This window comes from Phyllopteryx taeniolatus, chromosome 14, assembly GCF_024500385.1.
Source record: "Phyllopteryx taeniolatus isolate TA_2022b chromosome 14, UOR_Ptae_1.2, whole genome shotgun sequence".
In the NCBI taxonomy this organism is placed as follows: domain Eukaryota; kingdom Metazoa; phylum Chordata; class Actinopteri; order Syngnathiformes; family Syngnathidae; genus Phyllopteryx; species Phyllopteryx taeniolatus.
This window is the reverse complement of record NC_084515.1, coordinates 13,537,337-13,556,570: the sequence shown is the minus strand read 5'-3', so window position 1 is coordinate 13,556,570 and position 19,234 is coordinate 13,537,337. Positions and strand designations below refer to the sequence as shown.

Below are 19,234 nucleotides of genomic sequence, written 5' to 3'. Positions count from 1 at the left end.
AATAGCATAACTTTACAGATAATGCAAGTACGGTATTTACCTTGGAGCAGAGAATTGGTGTGCCTGTTAAGTTTTGAGGAATTGAAATGACTATCCGGACGTCTGCATAGCTTTATCCATTAACAAGCTAACAACAGCATAGTGACAGATAATACAAGTATAATGCCTATTTTAGAGCAGACAAAGGTGTGCCTTTTGGTTTTGGAGGAATTCACATGCTTCGGAACAACTGCCTTGCTTTATCCAAAGCCTCCATCTGTCAGGGTTTGTTAAACCCTTCAACCTCACAGAATGTGACTTGTCCCACTTGCCTCAAGCACATCGATTAGCCATATTTACCTTAAAAAAAAAAAGACTATCTAGAACATAGTTTAAAATAAATTAATATAAAATGTATCATTAAATTCAATGAAGCACCATCAGGAAGGTGTGGAACGTGTTCTGTGCTGCACTGTTATTGATCAATCAATTGTATGTTTCGGGGCTATGTTTTAGCAAGCATTCAATCACTGTACTGTATTACTTCATATATCTTATTTTGAAAAACCTATAACCAGAGCAGTCTGGGTGAAAATTAAATTTGAGGTAACATCCGCATATGGTATATAGTTTTTGAAAAATGTGAGTTTGCTGACATTTAGCCAGAACACACACAAAAAAATAAACGCTATTTTGCAGTCACAACTGTACAATTTTCCATCAAATTGTGTCAGTAAACAAGACAAACAACACTTATTTTATGTCATAGCTTTGGTGCTGAGATTAAAGCACTCTAGTGCATATCAGCTACTTCACTCAGTTGGCTTTTCTGTCCGTATTTGCCATTCACAAGCTCTTTCCTCCACTGTCTGTCCCTGATGATTAACATAGAGCAACAAGGTGTGACTGAGCGCTGCAGCTTCGAACAAGGCCTGTGCTCTTGGACTGAAAGCAACTTGGACGAACCTGGAGCCAGATGGACCCGACGAAAAGGTCAAGATGCTTGGCCTCAAGCTGGACCCCCCAGGGATCACACCCTCAACAATGCTGCGGGTGACTAAAGAAATTGTGATTTGAAAAAAAAAAAGAAAAAGTCTGTTTTGTTACCAGTACTAAAATTTCTTCTGCAATGGGGAAAATGTTTTTTTCTCAGGTAACTATATAACTCCAGGGACTCACCTTACAGAGAGGGGGCAGATAGTTGAGATTCTCTCCAAAACATTACTTCCTAGCAGCAATTGCACGGTGGGTTCAACTGGAATTGATGTTTTTTTTTGTGACACTGGAGGAAATTGTCGTGAAATGTAGTAATCGACCACATGTGAATGTACATTAACTGAAAAACGCATCGCACAGTCTGTCAGCAAATTTTCTCAGTGAGCATCTAAAGGAATAACTCCACTACCTTTTTGTGTGTAAGAGAGAACCACAGCAAAAGTGTACCGGTGATGGCAAAGAGAAAAAGTTTGATGATAACAATAGAATCAGCAATTCAACTTGCTGTCACATAGACAAGGGTCTCGCAATTCAGGACAACTGAAACTGTCAGTTTCATCTAAATTACATACACAAATATGCTAATTGTATGCTCATGTTAATAACATGAAGCATAAAGAAAGGCTCGTGTTTCTTCAATGGATGAGTAGTTTTATTTATTTTGTTTTGTTTTGTGTACAACAGTGACTTAACTTGTTTTCACAGTTGATAAAGGTTTTATGATGACAAATTAATTCACTTTGCATGATATGCTACGGAACAAAATGTATTAGCATCAATATAACTATGCATTAGACAAATTTTGCAATGTTCTGTTTCATTTTTTCAGTGTTTGGAACCCGATGTGAACTATTAATGTTGTGAACTTTGCATGACTGTGTCCATATAGATCAGATTCTTCTACTACAGCCTGCAAGACGCCGCAGGAAAACTCTCAACGCAGTCCAGGATGTTCCGCTCCGGTACCGACGACGTCGTGTTGTGGCTCAGGACAACCTTGCACAGCTACAACTGGCAGAGGGCAGACGTAATTTTCTCCTCCTCTGTCAAGTGCAAGGTGAGTGTACTAGGTGCCTGCTAATGTTATCAGAATGTGCACATACGTACATGTGATAATAATATTGAAATTTTTCATGTCCACTTCATTTAGTGTGCAAATGCAGTTTATTCTTGGATCAACAAGTTGTTAATTGATGTTAACTGGTAAAAACAGCTGTACTTACAATTACCAGAGAATTTATTAGGTACACATGCACAGTTTAATGAGATCCAATCAAACCTTGGCATTACAGGGGGTCCTCAGGTTATGACATTTTGAGGTTACAAATGACGCCCAATGAAGCAGTTTGCATGTCGTCACGTGGCACAAGAAGGCATGCTCATGACTGCCGTATTTATGTTAATGGCCAAAGTTTTTTTACAAATTTGTTTACAAATATATTTACTGTGATTGTGACTTTCTTTGGGTAAAAGTTGTATATTTTTGAGTAAAACTTTTATTTTATGATGTTGGATGCCGGCAAATTCACTGGTATCCTTTACAGTAGACCAGTGAATTCGCCGGCCAATGTTCCACGCTGGTACCTGACACATAGTAGCAGGCCGTGCATTTGGTACCTGGGCTTTCAGTAGGGACCATGTTCCAATTATAGAAACAATCAATACTATACAAAAACGCAATATAACAGCATGCAATTGTGACACGTACACCATCATCTAGAGCAGTTCAGACGCAATATATATGTAATAACATGACAAAAATAAAAAAAATACATATTTACCAGATATGCTGATTATTAAATGCACAAATGTGTGCAGATCGCAAAAGACTGTTTAATTAGCTGTAACAAGTTTTGCACTGACCAACCAGAGGACAGAAAAATGCTGGTATCAATTGTGAGATTTAGCAAATGTTGTGAGGCTTGTTTTTTTGTTTTTTTTTGTGAGGATAACCATTGAACTGGAAATAGAACTTACTGTGGAAAGCTCCAGCTACTTAAAGGGACTGTTTAGTGTCGGAATTAATGTAGATTAAAACATTTTATGTTCCTCCCTAAGATTGTGTTTAGGTACGAGCTAGGCACTGGGAACACAGGGCACGTTGCGTTGGACGACGTGTCCTTCTCCAAGGAGTGTGCCTTTGACCCTCACAATAGCCCACTGCCTGACACATCGCCCACTTCGGCCTCCCCGACCACACCTGCAACCTCTTCTGCACCCACCAGCCCGTGTCAAGTAGGCTAGCTCGAATGGATGTAATGGCTACAGCATGACTAAGCATGCAGTTTGTGTGAATGTATTTGTGTTTCTGATGCATTGCAGGATAATGAGTTCTTTTGTTGGCGCTCAGCAGGAGAAATGTGTATCCTTTCCATGTTAAAGTGTGATTATCGCCTCGACTGTCCCAAGGGGGAGGATGAGGATGGCTGCGGTAGGTTGCATGTTATAGCCACAGTTTTTCTTTTTTTTATTGTAAAATGCAATGTGACAACATAAATGAGAAGTTGATTTTGATTGAGGAAGTTACTTTGTTTTTTCATCCAAGCCCATACACTCCCCTTCAAAAATCTTAGAACAATGAGGCCAATTCCTTTTTCTGCTATTGATTGAAAACATTTGGTTTTGAGGCTAAAAAGATGAATATTGGAGAAGAGGTGAACAGTTCTGATTTAATTACCATGTATTTACATATGTGTCGGATACACAATTTAAAAGATACTTAGAGATTACTACAATTATAATCCATGCTGTATTGAGTTTAACTCCAGAGAGTGCAAAAATATCAGCAAAAATAAATGAATTGGCTGCGCTGCTGCAATAATTTCAGAGGAGAGTGTATCCATGTATGTGATGAGAAATGATCACACTAAAGAGCAACAATCTTCACCAGGGCACCGTTTGTCCTGCCTACGCTTGGATTTTGTCATCAAATATTTTATAAAGTGCTGTTAATGTTAACAAAAAAAAAACATCTTTACCGGGTTAACATTTGTGGTTTTTGTCCTCCGAACACTTTCATAGTGGTTCGGGGAGGAAAAATCACTTTTAACGCATCCTTTACCACAGGATAATGTCTGAGGATAATTATAGCGAGAGACATCCGACTCGCGGGCCTTTGCTAACCTTGATGGAACGGGAGGGAAAATGTTCAAATGGTCTGACTGTCGGTATGTTTAATCAGACATTAACAAAGTGAATCACCATCGGCTGCTGCATCTCGTCAAACGGGAAACAGCAGCTACGTTGTTGTTGTTGTCAAGCTTTCCCTTCTGTTCGGTGTTGTTCTCGAAAAGTATATGACTCAGGTGCGCGTCCCCTCGTTGTTCCCGGCATGCTTACTCACACTCGGCCCTCGCATGTTGCAGGTCCGTGCACGTTCGAGAGGGACCAATGCGGCTGGACGGACCTTGGTCAGTCGCAGAGGACGTGGCGCAGGCAGAAGGCCGGCGGCAGCGCTCGGCCGCCCACCGATCACACCAACCACACAGGTGGGGCGTCTTGAGGAGGGAAATAGTCAGACAATGACTGATGGTGGCTTTCTGGCTTTCTCAGGCTTCTACATGAGCGTCAACTCTAGTCAGGCGTCTGTGCCGAGCGAGGCCCGACTCCAGAGCTCCCGTCTCCCGCCCTCGTCGCCCTACTGCCAGATTATGTATGTTCATTGCCATCCATGTAGTTGTTGAATGTTTATGTAACACACAGCTCAACATGTCCGCCCTGGCGAGTTGCTCAACCCCCCTCCAGTTACCTTCACAAATCCAACACTCTCAACTGCTTCCTTCCTCGGTGCAGGTTTCACTTCCACATCAGCGCCGAGTGTGCTGGCTCACTTGGAGTGCTGACGCGGCACGCCGGTGGAAGTGAAGCAATCCTGTGGTCACGCAGCCGCAACACCGTCCCCCACTGGATGCCCGAATCTCTGCCCCTGGGGCCTCACCTGCAGTCGTACGAGGTGCCCAACACATAAACATGGCTCTGTGGTCTCCTTTACTGTGTTCAAATATTGTAATTCATAAAATAATGTCTTCACACATTTATATTTCATTGTATAATTTGCAGCACACATTTAAAAGATAAGCCCCAACATTAGGTACACCTGCACAATCAAAAAACAAATGCCTAGAATAAGCTAATTATAAAAATACATTGGTTTTAAATAGCCCTTTTTCAGATGTGCGACGACACTTTTCAGAAAGCAATACGACGACATGAATCAAAATAAGTAAAGTGTATTTAGAAAGCAATAAGAAGACAAATCAAAATAAGTACCGTATTTGTTGTATTAATATGTTTTGATGTCATTTTATTAGATAAATCAATGTAGCCATAAAAATAAGAGAATGTTGTTATTCAAAAAGCAATAACAATAAGTACAAATAATTATTTTTTAAATACATTTTTAATATGATTTTGATTCAACAATTCAATTTTAAAGAGAATTTGGCTTTTTAGAAACTAATGAGAAAACAAATAATTTAGTTCTTTCTGCTATTATTTTAATGTAATTGAATTCATTGATTTAATACAAAATGAAATATTTATAATGACATATTTTATTAGGTATTTAACAATTAATATAATAATGAATAATTTGTTCAAAAAATATTGGAAAAATAATCCTTAGTTCTCTTCGACACCTTGCATGAGGGATTAATTAATGTGTTTATTATTCTACAACTCGTTATGATGCAGTGTAGTGTGTTGTTTTTCATAGACGAGTTAATTTCGCTGACCTTCAATTGAATGTCCTGTGAGTGGATTTTTCATTAAAAAACAGTTTAAATCGTGTAACACTGCACACAATGACTAGTATATGAGAGCACACAGTACAGTATATAAAAGTCATTTTCATATGTAAGAGTGGAAAAAGTCAACTTGTTGCTTCTCTAATGTAATTATTTTACGTATACTTTCCTTTCTCCTTTGAAATGCAGGTTCGAGTTTAAAATGCAACCCTCAATTTAAGGCATTCATGTATCAACACTTTTTCTCAGGTTATGTTCAGTAGCTGGAATAATGGAACTCGAGGAGACACCGCCGCCGCGACTGACGCTTGCGTTGTCGCTGTGGACGACATCTCCTTTCTCAACTGCCACCAGTCCTTCCGTCCTCCAGGTAAGTGACATTTGGGTGTTGTGAGTTCTCATCTGGAAACGCGCAGGTGGAGTCTTGATTCTTGTTTTTGTTTGCCGCCTCCTCCTCAGCCCTCTCCGTTTTCGGTTGCGCTTTTGAAGAAGGCCTTTGCGTTTGGACGCAGGGGGCCGACGACCAGCTGGACTGGCTCACTAGGTCGGGTCCGACGGACACACCCAACACCGGGCCTGCAGGCGACCGCACGACGGGAAAAGGTTATTATGACACTATAAAACAGAGTTGGACAAACTTTTGTGCTCAAGGGGCACATTTGATTTTTAAAAGGAAAGCTGGGCAAAGGTCATTCATAAATTAGGATTTTTTTTTTTCTTCAAATAGTTTAATGTTGCCGTGAAATAATTTAATTTGAGTTTTAGTTTAGTTTATTGAATTATTTTTTAAATTAATTACATTTTTAATTTAATTACATGTTTCTTAATTAATGTATATGTGATTATTGTTATTTTTAAGTTATTTATACTAAATTCAATAACCAGTTATTTTATGATTAAATACATTTTAATTAAACAATTTTGAGGGGAAAAAAATATAACTCAATGCATCAAATATTATCCTGTAGGATTATTGATATTGTAAATGTTCGGTGCGCCTGATTTATGAACAGAGCGGGCCGTAGATGACCCATGGGCCACTCTTTGCCCAGCTGTGCTACAAAACCTTGCAGCTTTGGTAATCGTAGTAGAAACACCATCTACAATCAGCATTTGGCATTAAATTTCATATGTTTGTACTGTGTTGCTTTCTTATGCACTTCATTGTTGTTATTGTTGTACCACAGGGAACTACATCTACATAGAGGGCTCCCTTCCAAGTGCAAAGTGTGACGTTGCCCAGCTCAAGTCTGCACTGCTGCCACCTGCAGTTCAACAGGGATACTGTCTCATGTTTTGGTACCACATGTTTGGAGCCACTGTGGGTTCTTTACGAGTGTTCCTACTGACGGCTGAGTCAATGGAGAAAACTCTGGTAAAACACACAGGCATTATTGATATTGGTATTTTCTATATTGCAGCATTAGTACTAGTGGTTGGTATGTCTGCCTCGCAGATCTGAGGCTCTGGGTTTGAGTTTGCACATTCTCCCGCTGCTTGCGTGGATTTTCTCAGGGTACGCCGGCTTTCTCCCCCATTCCAAAAACATGCATTTTAGGTTTATCGAAGACTCTAAATTGTCCTTTAGGTGTGAATGTGAGTGTGAATGTTTGTTTGTCTGAATGTGGCCTGGCGATTGGCTGGTGATCAGTTCAAGATCCACTCCACCTCTTCCCCAAAAAGTGAGCTGGGACAGTCTCCAGCTCACCGGGAACTCTGATGGGCACAGGCGCTATAGAAAATGGACGGATGGAAAATACAGTATCTTTTACAATTAGATGACCGATCTCATATTTTGTTTGTTGAGATGCATGACTTCCCTCCACTGTGATGTGGATTGAGAAATATCTAGAATTCGCCCATAGACTTTCTCTGTGTTATGCTTTTATCATGGTTGTGAAATGGCCGGGTTACAAAAGAGCCTCGATTTGTTCTCTGTGCAGTTTCGGTGCATACTATAGTGTTGCACAAATCTCTCCTCACATCCTCATTGCGGGGAGTGATTCAGACCTCCGTCTTTCCTGTAGGTGTGGCAAAAATCAGGAAACCAAGGGGATGAGTGGCATGTGGCGCAGAGTCACGTGACCCTGCAGCGTGTCCACCAGGTGATCGTGGAGGCCAGCGTGGGAGGCGAGGCGGGCGACATTGCCATCGATGACATCTCGCTTCTCTCCGGCGCATGCCCCGCCTCTGGTAATTATTGTGACAATTCCTTTCGTGTTTTTTATTTGATTTTTTTTTATTACTGCTGCGTTAAAGTGCAAAGTGAATCAATCAAGTCATTCAATACATTGCGTGAAGTAACTGGGATGGACCAATACAACTTACAGTAGTTATGATTGCAGTTCTGTGGTTTACAACTGCACTGCATCAGATACATACAAACTGTACACTTAAACAGACACACGTACATAAACTGCTATCCGTACATTTACAAGCAAATAATCTCATATACATGCATGAACTTGCAACCATCCATTGATTTTGTACTGTATACCGCTTTTCCTCCTAAGGATACACACATAAACTTAAATACACTTTACCTTGCGTACATAAAAACATACATGAATGCCTAAAAGGACAGTACATAGGCATGGATGGCCTTCCATACTGTACATAAGTCATATATGTCAGAGTTCAAATATCATTGGGTATATGGCAAAATACATGATGGAACTTACTATTGGATATACGGCAAAATAAATGATGGAATTTATGATGCAACTACATGTGGACCATGTGACTTGTGGACTATTCTAAAAATGTGCAGACGGGTAATATGTTAGGTTAACATGACGAGATGTAAAGCCAGTGACACGTCTGAAGTGTGAATTTAAACAATTTTAAGAAAAAGTTGGGATAAGGAATAACACAAATATGTAAAACATAACATTTCCGAAGGATATAAATTATGTATTTCGTGGTAAAGTCTTAATTTTAGGAGGTATCCAAGGTATATTAAATTATTGTTTTAATGACTTTATTAAATATGCAATGAGATCAATGTATAGAATACTTTGCTTAATAAAAAAAAAAATCTATTTTACAGTTAATTGTTATTGTGCATTTATACATTTTATTTCCTGGGGATGCAAATGGCACTTAGGTGGAATGGCCCACAACAAACATAAACTTGCATACACTTATACCTACTTACATAACTGTACATACATATTAACATACATGCATGAACTACAATACAGTATATAAACTTACCTATGTAAACCTGCAGACAGAAATTTACACACACACATATATATATACAGAGAGAGAGAGAGAGAGAGAGACTTACATGCATGAACTTTTATGCATTAACTTACATAAAACTACCTACATCCATTTGCATACATATAAATGGACATGCATACTCTTACATACAGTACATAAATGTACTATACATACATCATTTTACGTATAGACAAACATGCATGGACTTCCATACACGAACTTACACTCAAGCTTACAATACATGTAAATCCACATGCATGAACTTTCGCACATACACAGAAACACATACGGTACACTACAAGTTCAATCCATAAATTTATACATATACATACATTACATATACTGTAGATGAATACAGAATGTAAATATATTAAACATTTTGTAGATGTATGTGATTTCGAGGAGGGAAGCTGTAACTGGCAACAGCAGAGCGGCGACGATGCCAACTGGATCCGACACTCGAGCGCCACACCGAATCCCAACACGGGCCCCGATAACGACCACACTACCAACACGCCCGTGGGGCACTACTACTACCTGCCCTCCTCCAACCAGGACATCTCTCGTCAGACCGCCTCTATGTTGTCACCTGTTTACCCCCCAGGTGAGTCCCTCAGTCTTGGCTATAAACCGGGGAGTTCGACATCCAGCCGACAAGTGTTTTTCCCCTCTTTTAGAAAAAGGAGCTTGCGTGCAGATGTGGTACCACATGTACGGCAAGGGCGTTGGCACGCTGAACGTTTATCAGCAGAGCGAAGACGGGGTACGAGCTCTGATTTTCTCCCAGGCAGGTGACCAACGCAGCCTGTGGAGGTTCGCCCAGGCTGCGCTTCAGCCTCGGGTTCAACCATATAGGGTGAGTCATAAAATACTGCAGGCAGATGTTGCACAAAATGTATGTTCAACTTCAAATTCTTCGACGAAGCGAATAGAGCTAGTGTTTTCTAGAATCTTTCACTCACCGGAAACACTCCAACGAGGGGGTTGTATCTGTTCACTGACATGATGTAACAGACTCACCGGAAACACTTCACACTCAGATGATTCAGCTATGTAGGGACACTGATTCAAGGTAACGAACTAACCGGAAACACTGTGTGACTCGGATGAGGGACTCAGGTATATCAGTTCCTTGTTAATTTACCATACTCATGATTCGAGTTAAAAGACTCACCAGAAACACTTCAGACTGAGTATCGGTTCACTGGCTCGAGTTAGCAGAGTCAATGGAAACACTGCGTGACTCAGATGATTCTGTCGTATCAGTTGTATCTGAAGTTAGCAGACTTGCCAGAAACTTAGCAGACTCAATATGATCGCGTTTTATCGGGTCACTGACTAAAGTTAACAGCCTCACTGGAAGAACTGCGAAGTACGATGATTCGGTTGTGTACGGATTTAAGTTAACCGACTCATCGGACAGTTCGACTCAGATGATTGTGACGATTAGTGTCCTACTTTTTTCTGTCTCAGCTCGTGGTGGAGGGTGTGAAGGCCGGTCCGACCCAGGAGGGCGACGTGGCCTTTGATGACGTCTACGTGTCGGACGCCAAGTGCCCCCCGCACGCCGCCTGCGACTTCGAGCTCAACATGTGCAGCTGGAGTAATGTTGGTGAAGGAGTGGACCAGAACGACTGGCTCCGTGGTAGGGGAGGCTCCCCGAACCCCAACACGGGACCTGACGTGGATCACACCACAAACATGCCATATGGTTGGTCAAATGGTCACTTTTTATGTGCATTTTACACAGCTGGCGTTCACAATTCCACCATCTTCCATCAGGTTACTATCTGTACGTGGACAGCTCAGTTGGTCAGTGGGGCGACGCCTCCTTCCTAATCAGTGATGTGCTCCAACCGGCCACTAGAGGGCATTGTCTTACGTTCTGGTACCACATGTTTGGTCCTGATGTTGGGACCCTTCGCATCTACATTAATGACAGGTAGCCACCCATTCAGAAGAGTATTAGCCTTTACGATTGTTTATTGGTAACGGATTTCATTGTTGTCTTACAGAAAAACGCACGACAGCGGTAACGAGGAAGGCATTCAGAAGTGGGTCGAGATTGGAAACAAGGGAGACAAGTGGCTGAAGGCCAGTGTGTTTGTTGAGCACCACAGTGCATTCTGGGTAATATTTTGACAAGTTGCTTACACTTCACTAGGTCACACACACTCCAATGGGATCCGGTTTTGATTGACACGAGCGGTTTGACACACAGAGTCCTTCTATAGAAGAATCTTTTTTTTTTTTTTTTTTTTAATGTTACTTCTTTTTAGTGCTGTGTGATACGGAAAAATTCTTATATCATGATACGGGCCTTTTTATATCACAATGACAATATACCACGATATAATATGTTTTCAGTTATTCTATGAAAAATTGAACTGCTTGCTTTTTCTCACTTGATTTGGAAGTGACATTAAATAGACCCAACCACTGGTGTAGTGGTGCCTGACTTTGGCGCGGACAGCGTGGGTTCAGTTCCCACTCAGTGAATGGTTCTCTGTGTCTATATGTGAATTTGATCGAGTAGTCAGGTAACCTGTATTTTTGCTAATTGGTTAAAGAGCAATTATGAATACACAGGAGAAAATAAAACATTTCACTTTATAATGAACGACCAATTGGTTTCCTTTTTTGGACTGAAAAGAGATGCAAAGTAATCCAGCATGTTTGTGGTTGTTATGAGGTGGTACATGTCCCTAATGAGTTGAGTGTTCCATTGAGTGTATATTTGCATGCAACAGGAAGAATTGTGTGTTCTACTAAAGCAAATGTGTGGGTTTTTTTTTTGTGCCCCAGTATGTGTTTGTGTATCAGAGGGGGGAGATCGCAGGTGGGGACGTTGCCCTGGATGACATCACCGTGCTCCGTGGACCCTGCTACACCGAGCCCACCGTTGACCCTGTCGATAATAACACCGGTAACACTGAAACGCTTGACAGGATATGTAGTATATATTTTGTGTGTGTGTGTGCGGGGGGGGGGTTTCATGTTGTGCTCTTTGTGCAGATATGTTGTCTTTGGGCCTCGCTGTGGGTCTGACTCTCCTTGCTGGAGTGGCCATCTTGATCTTCCTTATTAGATTGAACTTGAAGCATTGTGTAAAGTATGGATTATACACCCAAATAGATGTACCCCATAATATACTGTACATTCTCTTTATTTTCATTCATGACCATTTTTTCAGGAGCGGGTCATCTGGGACGAGCAACAATGTTCTCGGTCAGAACTCCGTGTTTGACCTCTTTGACTGCAGAATAAATGTGAGTAATTGGATGAGAATTGTTCGGATTCCATGAACCACAGTTCATAATAAAACGTAAACTTCTTTACAGGGCACAGAGCATGGAAGTGTATCTGACATGTCCTTCTTTAACAATCTGTACAATGGCTCTCCTAGTGCAACCAACACTGACTCTTCGAGGGCCTAGCATCAACATCCTTTTATTTGGTTAAGCAGTCTATTCCAAACATGTAAAAGGAGGAGAAGGGAAGTTTTATGATAAAAGATACAATAGTTTTGGTTGTGTGTTATAGTTATGATCTATCTGTTAGTCATCAAGGTGCAATTATTTTGAATATATCAAGAGTCGATGTGTTTGCTTTTTTCTTTCAGATTGGAGCATTTTGTCCTTTTTCTTATTCATCAAATAAAGAACCCCTGAATTGTCTTTTAAATTACTTCCACGCATCCATTTTCAATACCAGTGGCTCTCAACTGTTAGGTTGGGACTCATCCATCCATCCATTTTCTTTACCGCTTATCCTCACTAGTAGAGATCGACCGATTATCGGCACCGATATTTGGAGTTTTTACATATATCGGCATCAGTATCTTTTTAAATCTGACGTGCCGCTATCAAGAAATGAATTTAAAACTGGGTTATTTCGGCTCAGATGTAGCCACGCTTCTCTCTCTCTCTCCTGACATTTCTGTCCACCCACGGCGCCATCTGATGGGTTAAGCAGCCACAGCACGAGTGAAGCGGAAGCACACACCGAAGCGAGCAAAACCCAATGCGTCGCAGGTAAACGCAGAAAACTCTCGCAAAATTGTAATAAGCATCCCAGTGTTCTACATCACACAACTACCACTAACATTACAGTGAGCAGCAGAGTAACGTAAGAGTGGAGTAAACATTAGCGGCAGCTCTGCTAGCTCGGAGTATCCCCCGACATGACTGAGAATTACTTGAAAGAAGGCTGCTGATAATATCGTGTGTTATGTTGAGAATAGTATGAGTCTGCGTGAAAGACATTAAAAACTCTACAACTCACGACTACAAACGTTGCTTTGAGCTTTCAGATCCTATGATCTGAAAATTAAAGTGAAGATGAGCTTCTATCGGCTATTTAGTGTTTTAACAGTTGGTTTAATCTCTTGCAACAAGGCTGCTGATAATATTGATATAGAAATAGTGACAGCAGTAAGAAGTATATGTGTGAGAAAGTAATATTCAGTGATTTATCAGAACTAAATGGTGGAACATTTTAAATACTGTGTGAGCTCATTCAAGCCCTAAAGGCTGTTTGTGTTCTGTCAGGAGTTTTATTGCACTCATAGCATCTATTATGCTTTTTATGTAGATTTTGTCATATTAATCATTGCTAATGTAGCAGCCTAGTTTTAAATGACAGGGTCCCTGCTATTGCATGGTAAAATATAAAATTTAATAATGGAATCAACTTTAGGCTACTCGAATGCTGTAATAAATTAAGCATTAAGCAGTTGAGCGTATGTCAGCATGTGGCCCACCTTTAACACTTTCTCTTTTTTTTTTCTTTTGAAACCCTTGTTGCAGATCAATGGACCAAAGTCTAAAAGCGCAGTCTGGCAGTATTTCAATCAGCCAACAACACCAGAGAAGGCTGTGTGCAAAACATGCAATGATGAAGTCAGCATGGGCGCAACCATAGCAAGATATTTGTATTTCCATTTCCATCCATTTTCTGAGCCGCTTCTCCTCACAAGGGTCGCGGGAGTGCAGGAGCCAATCCCAGCTATCATCGGGCAGGAGGCGGGGTACACCCTGAACCGGTTGCCACCCGATCGCAGGGCACATAGAAACAAACAACCATTCGCACTCACAATCACACTTACGGGCAATTTAGAGTTTTCAATCAACCTACCATGCATGTTTTTGGGAGTGCCCGGAGAAAATCCACGCAGGCACGGGGAGAACATGCAAACTCCACACAGGCGGGGTCGGGGATTGAACCCCGGGCCTCAGAACTGTGAGGCAGACGCTCTAACCAGTCGCTCACCGTGCCGCCATATTTGTATTTGGTTTTGGTTAAATAAACATGCATAAGGCATTTGAACGAAGTTAAGTGTTTGTATTATTATTTATTTTTTTTACGCCAATTTTTACACTTTTATTGCAAATTAATATCGGCTCCAAATATCGGTTGTCGGCCTTCTTAACTACTAATAATCGGTCCTGAAAAACAGGAAATCTTTGCTTGAGGTTATTGGTCCCAAAAGAGGGTCAACCAATTATCAAATCCAAGGGTTCACTTTTTTCTCCCTGTCCTGTGAAGGGTTTTATGTTATTTTCAATAAGAATATGAAAACATAACTGTTTGTGTGGTGTTAGACTAAAGACTGTTTTTTTATTCTTTTGATTTGGATGAAGATCAGACTACATTTGATAACTAATTCATGCAGAAATGGAATCATTTCCAAAGGCTTCAGATACTTTTTCCTCCCACGGTATATAAATCCGATGTCATGGAACAAATATTACAATTTAAGATGTAAATGTAGGTCAATGCTTCTGATACTGTTTAGGCCCGAAGAGAAGGGCCTGCCGTTCTACAGTAGTACATAGAGTACAGTACAGTACAGGTAGTATAATCTGGGGTTAACGTATGGGGGTGTAATTCATACTCCGGACTACAGATGTCAGTAATGTGCAAACCGGGGGCGCTATTTCAGCGAGAAGGAGCGGGCCGCCACCGGAAGTTTCAACCCACACGGCCACCGCCCCGGCGAAGCGTGACAGACAGGCCCTCAGCCTCTCTCGCTAACAATGGGTGTTACCGTTGATGTCGTAAAGCCAGGAGACGGTAAAATTGCTTTCAGTGACTTGTTTTCATCAAATAGAGAAGAAAACACTATTAAAGCTAGTGTTTCTCCTTTCAGGCGTGACGTTTCCGCAGAAAGGCCAGACCGTCACCGTGCACTACGTCGGTGAGCTGCTATTGTTTTCTACACCTCCTCTACCCTGAAGGGAAATACCTTTTTTTTTTTGTAATATTCTGCTTATTATTATTATTTTATTTTAAACGCCTCAACTTTTTTCGGTCAACATTACGTAACTGTATCGGAAATCTCCATTATAATTAGCTCATGTATTCGTGTGGGTTTTTGGGGGCGATATTTCAGTCCTTATTTTTTAATGGTGAGCGACCGGTGTGTTGATACTGTCATTAACCTAAAGCAGCCTGTATTTTCATTGAATTAAACTTGGCTTGGCGCACTGCATTTGCATGAAGTCATCCTCTAAAATGATATATTTGTCTTTTATTACGCTAGTCTAAATATAGTCATGAATCCGAGATCGCCCGTATAACCCAATAGGCTATATTGCGCCATTTTGGAGGTATGGGAAAATTTTATTTTTCTTATACATTGATTAATTGATGTTTATACATTTTATGGCAAGTGGGTTTCGTCATTTAAAGGGATATTGTACGTCACGGTGGTTTTTTTTTTGTTTGTTTGTTTTTTTTGGGGCAATAGTGAAAGTCATTTTTGTTAGACTATGGTAACATGGTGACTTTTTATGTACATTTAGTAACTGTAAAAACGATTTGTCCGGACCGTATAACCCATACATGTCAAACTCAGGCCCGGGGGCCAAATTTGGCCCACGGTGTAATCATATATGGCCCGCAAGACCACATCAAATGTGTATTAGAGCTGGCTCGCCAGTTTATACAGTACATGTGCCACTAATATTACAAATCCCAGAATGCTTTGCTAGTGTGTTGGCCCATCAGTCTCGACTGGCGAGCGCCCCTGCCCTTTCTGTTGCAGTCGTTAGCAACTATGCTACCAGTTGCCTCAAGCAAATTTACACTTCCCCGTCCCAAAAATGGCCAAACGAAAGATGGAAAACGCTTAACTTCCAAGTCAGGTGGGAGGTAGATTATCTGTTCACTAAAGTAGAAGTCTTGTTTGTCGTTTGTGGAGCAACGTGGCTGTAACGAAGAATATAACATAATTGAATTCATGTTTTTTTAATGCCCTTTATCAACTCCTAGGCAGGGACCGTTAATAGTTTGAAGTTTGGATTTTTATTGAAGGACATTCTTATTTTTTTGAGGTTGTTTTACATAAAAGATTTACATAAAAAAGAGGTAGTTGGAGATAAATAGAAGATGGAGAAACAGAAGAATTCATGTTATCTATTTAAATACAAAAGAACAAACAAACACCACACCTTTTATCGCAAATTTGATTTCTCGTGTTTATGATATTAAAGTTTGTTTATTCCAGATGCGGCACAATGAGAAGCAACAATAACTACACCAATTACAACATATATAAATAATAATAATATATAAATATTGTCTTTGCAGTCTAATTGTGAATGTTTTTTTTTTCCAAACATGCCTACCTTTGTCTTTGGTTTGGCCTCTCTTCTCTTGGATCTTGCAGTCGTGATGACATGATTGATGTAAGATAGCTGCCACGGATTCTTCCTTGGCTTGATCGGCTCCTTGGCTTGTAAAAATAATAATAATAAATAAATAAAAAATACTCAGCACGGCATTGGGTTTGAATCTCAGCAGCATTGGATGGCCCATGTCAAACTGGAAAAGTTTTTCCTAGTCCTCGTGTGTGAAACTTTCACTACATACGAGCTTGCTCGTCCTTGTCAGGAGGTGGACTGCATTTGGCTCCATTGTCTGCGTAAGAACGCTTTTCCAGGAAAAAGATGCCCGTGTGCTGTGCACACTGTGGATTGTTTTTGGTCAAAACTGTGCAAAATTTGGTAACACAGTCTGCCATTGTTTGTTCTTTGTCTCCTCCTTGCTGTCTATTGTCTGTTACAGCCTGGCGTAGCACACACAACTCGCGTCACTTTCGAATTTGTGTATCTAAAATGGGCAGTGGATAATTTTGTCATAACGCACAAAGAATGTTGAAAATCAGGTGAGGTTCTGGAGAATTTTTCTTTTTCTTTTTCATTTTTTTGTGTCAGGGAAAAATTGCCTTTTCTGGACTATTTTTGTGATATCAGCTATATAAAATCTGGTCAAAAACACCTTCAGATTAGAGTAAAACAGTATAACTTCATTATTTTTCAACATCTCCTCAAACCTTTCAATTTGTGTGCCCCTTCTCAGATTTGCTGACAAGTATCAGTTCAAAATTCCAAGGCATTCGCCCCCAAAAAATTGACTTAAATAGCATAAATAGAACATTATTCACGAGAAGAGCATTGTGGGCAGTAGAATAGGTCATGTACTTTGGCAATCGATAGAACTTTCGTTTATTTGTTACGGAGTATTTTAGAGGCGTTTGAAGTGCACATTCCCTTTTTTTTTTGTTTTTTTTTTTGGGGGGGGGGGAATTCCACAAAGATGTCGGCCTTTTGTCATGGCCAACTGCCACTGCCTCTCTCTTCAAAGGCAAAATTTGACCTCGCAGCCATGTTAAAAAAATTGTCATTGTGTTCTAGGCAAACTGACAAACGGCACGAAGTTTGACTCCTCCCGGGACCGAGGAAAGCCCTTCAAGTTCAAGATCGGCATAGGTGAAGTCATTCGCGGCTGGGATGAAGGTGTAGCTCAGGTAAGGAAAAATAAATATACTGTTAGAGTTAGCGGTGCAATGATGAATCGTTTAAATGAGACTTAAAATAGAGATTTAGAGACTAACTAAAAATTGTACAAATACTCAGAATTTCAGCCTCTGAACAGTAAATAATAATTGTCTTGGTTTTTCATCGAAAAATTATGTTTTCCTTTGGAAAACAAAATTAACACTTTTGCCTGTTTTCTGACACGTTACGGACTAAACTAGTACCTGGATCGTAGCCAATTTGTTTTTGCTTTTTCCTGCACTGTCAATTTGAAATAATGTCACACACACACACACACCACACTGCCATTTGATCACATGCGTCAAGCATGTTGCGATTGACTTGAGAAGCTAACAGCAGTATGCAATGTCTCTGTGATGGACTTAAATGGATGACACCAGTTGCAGAGACGATCCACGTCAAAGTCCGTTGCTTATAAAAATCTGGTCAAAACCGGTCCGCGCCAACAGGAATGGGAAGACCAAAATAAAACCGGTTGGAGCGCAAACGTGTGGACTGGAATGCACAACAGCGGTCATAGCATAAAAGTCCTTCGCTTCCAAAATGTGAAGTACGGTCTCCGTCTGATACCCATCATGCTGACGGGAATGGGAACGAAATAAATGTTTCTGTTGAGGTCCAGGTTGTATAATTAAGACCTACCTACTTTATTCATCCTCAAGGGAAATTCACTCCCTCATGTTATGTGAAGCGTCCTCCGTTTTGTTTTCCAGATGAGCGTGGGGCAGGTGGCGCGCTTGACCTGCACACCGGACTTTGCGTACGGCAGCTCGGGCTTCCCTCCCGTCATCCCGGCCAACGCCACTTTGGTCTTCGAAGTGGAACTCCTCGGTGTTTGAGTGTTTTGGGCTTTTATTTTATTCTCCCCTCCCTCATTCCCACCTCATCTGCCACAAATGAAGATGCTGTCAGGGGCATTTACAATCATCAGTCTTCTCCCACCCCCTTTTTAATCTGACGCATACCGTCCAAATATTCTTCTGTTTGTTTGATGGATATTGTAGTAGAGCAGGGTTTGTATTTAAATTTGACTTGACACTCAGGTGCCCATCTAAGCAGTTTGCTGTACAAAGAGGAGCTATTGTCATTCCGCAGTGCCATCACTTAGCGATAAACACCAGATGTACTTTACAGCTTTGGCACACACGCAAAAAAAAAAAAAAGACTTAGGACGCATAGAAACGATTTAGGCCTCTGACTGAAGCACCGCTTGTGTTGTACCAGGATCTCAAGTGTCCTTGTTATCATGTTGCGCTTTTAGTTCCTCTGCAGGCAACCAGTAGAAGTAGTCACACTTGTTCTTGCATTAAAGTGAGTTCACCATTCGGACGCCTCCGTGGTTGTCATTCGGGGAGATCTTCGTGGGAGTTTGTGCTCGAACATAACCATTTGATGTTGATTTGGATGTGGCCCAAAGGCTGCCGGTTTCTCACCCCGCCATGA

At 40.9% G+C, this 19,234-nt stretch overlaps 2 protein-coding genes across 8 annotated transcripts in view; both read left to right on the top strand.

The window, feature by feature from the left end:
• Positions 1 to 14,280, top strand: part of si:ch211-106h4.4 (MAM and LDL-receptor class A domain-containing protein 2) — a 34,250-nt gene extending 19,970 nt beyond the window's left edge. The window contains exons 31-52 of one of the 6 annotated variants that reach the window (XR_009791695.1): positions 871 to 1,032; positions 1,133 to 1,224; positions 1,865 to 2,032; positions 3,034 to 3,210; positions 3,298 to 3,406; positions 4,341 to 4,463; positions 4,528 to 4,627; positions 4,768 to 4,927; positions 5,970 to 6,090; positions 6,180 to 6,323; positions 6,908 to 7,095; positions 7,748 to 7,913; positions 9,334 to 9,552; positions 9,626 to 9,804; positions 10,422 to 10,659; positions 10,731 to 10,890; positions 10,964 to 11,078; positions 11,754 to 11,874; positions 11,964 to 12,060; positions 12,142 to 12,217; positions 12,571 to 12,982; positions 13,757 to 14,280. Coding sequence is in view for 5 of the 6 variants with exons in the window: in XM_061796637.1 (XP_061652621.1) it covers positions 871 to 1,032; positions 1,133 to 1,224; positions 1,865 to 2,032; positions 3,034 to 3,210; positions 3,298 to 3,406; positions 4,341 to 4,463; positions 4,528 to 4,627; positions 4,768 to 4,927; positions 5,970 to 6,090; positions 6,180 to 6,323; positions 6,908 to 7,095; positions 7,748 to 7,913; positions 9,334 to 9,552; positions 9,626 to 9,804; positions 10,422 to 10,659; positions 10,731 to 10,890; positions 10,964 to 11,078; positions 11,754 to 11,874; positions 11,964 to 12,060; positions 12,142 to 12,217; positions 12,571 to 12,882 (3,227 nt within the window). In the remaining variant the exon portion in view is untranslated. Of the gene's footprint in view, positions 1 to 870; positions 1,033 to 1,132; positions 1,225 to 1,864; positions 2,033 to 3,033; positions 3,211 to 3,297; positions 3,407 to 4,340; positions 4,464 to 4,527; positions 4,628 to 4,767; positions 4,928 to 5,969; positions 6,091 to 6,179; positions 6,324 to 6,907; positions 7,096 to 7,747; positions 7,914 to 9,333; positions 9,553 to 9,625; positions 9,805 to 10,421; positions 10,660 to 10,730; positions 10,891 to 10,963; positions 11,079 to 11,753; positions 11,875 to 11,963; positions 12,061 to 12,141; positions 12,218 to 12,289 lie in introns of those variants that run through there. The other 5 variants (XM_061796639.1, XM_061796637.1, XM_061796640.1 and 2 more) reach the window with 5 other exon arrangements.
• Positions 14,281 to 14,414: 134 nt separating this feature from the next.
• Positions 14,415 to 19,116, top strand: LOC133488598 (peptidyl-prolyl cis-trans isomerase FKBP1A-like). Of its 2 annotated transcripts, none has more exons than XM_061796650.1 (4): positions 14,415 to 15,023; positions 15,100 to 15,147; positions 17,648 to 17,760; positions 18,241 to 18,494. In XM_061796650.1, exons 1-4 carry the CDS (start codon positions 14,987 to 14,989, stop codon positions 18,391 to 18,393), a joined length of 351 nt encoding a protein of 116 aa, XP_061652634.1. In that variant the 5' UTR covers positions 14,415 to 14,986; the 3' UTR covers positions 18,394 to 18,494. The 2 variants fall into 2 exon arrangements, with proteins under 2 accessions (XP_061652634.1, XP_061652635.1); XM_061796651.1 differs by lacking the exon at positions 18,241 to 18,494 and adding an exon at positions 18,505 to 19,116 and having other exon boundaries at positions 14,866 to 15,023.
• The last annotated feature ends 118 nt before the right edge of the window (positions 19,117 to 19,234 follow it).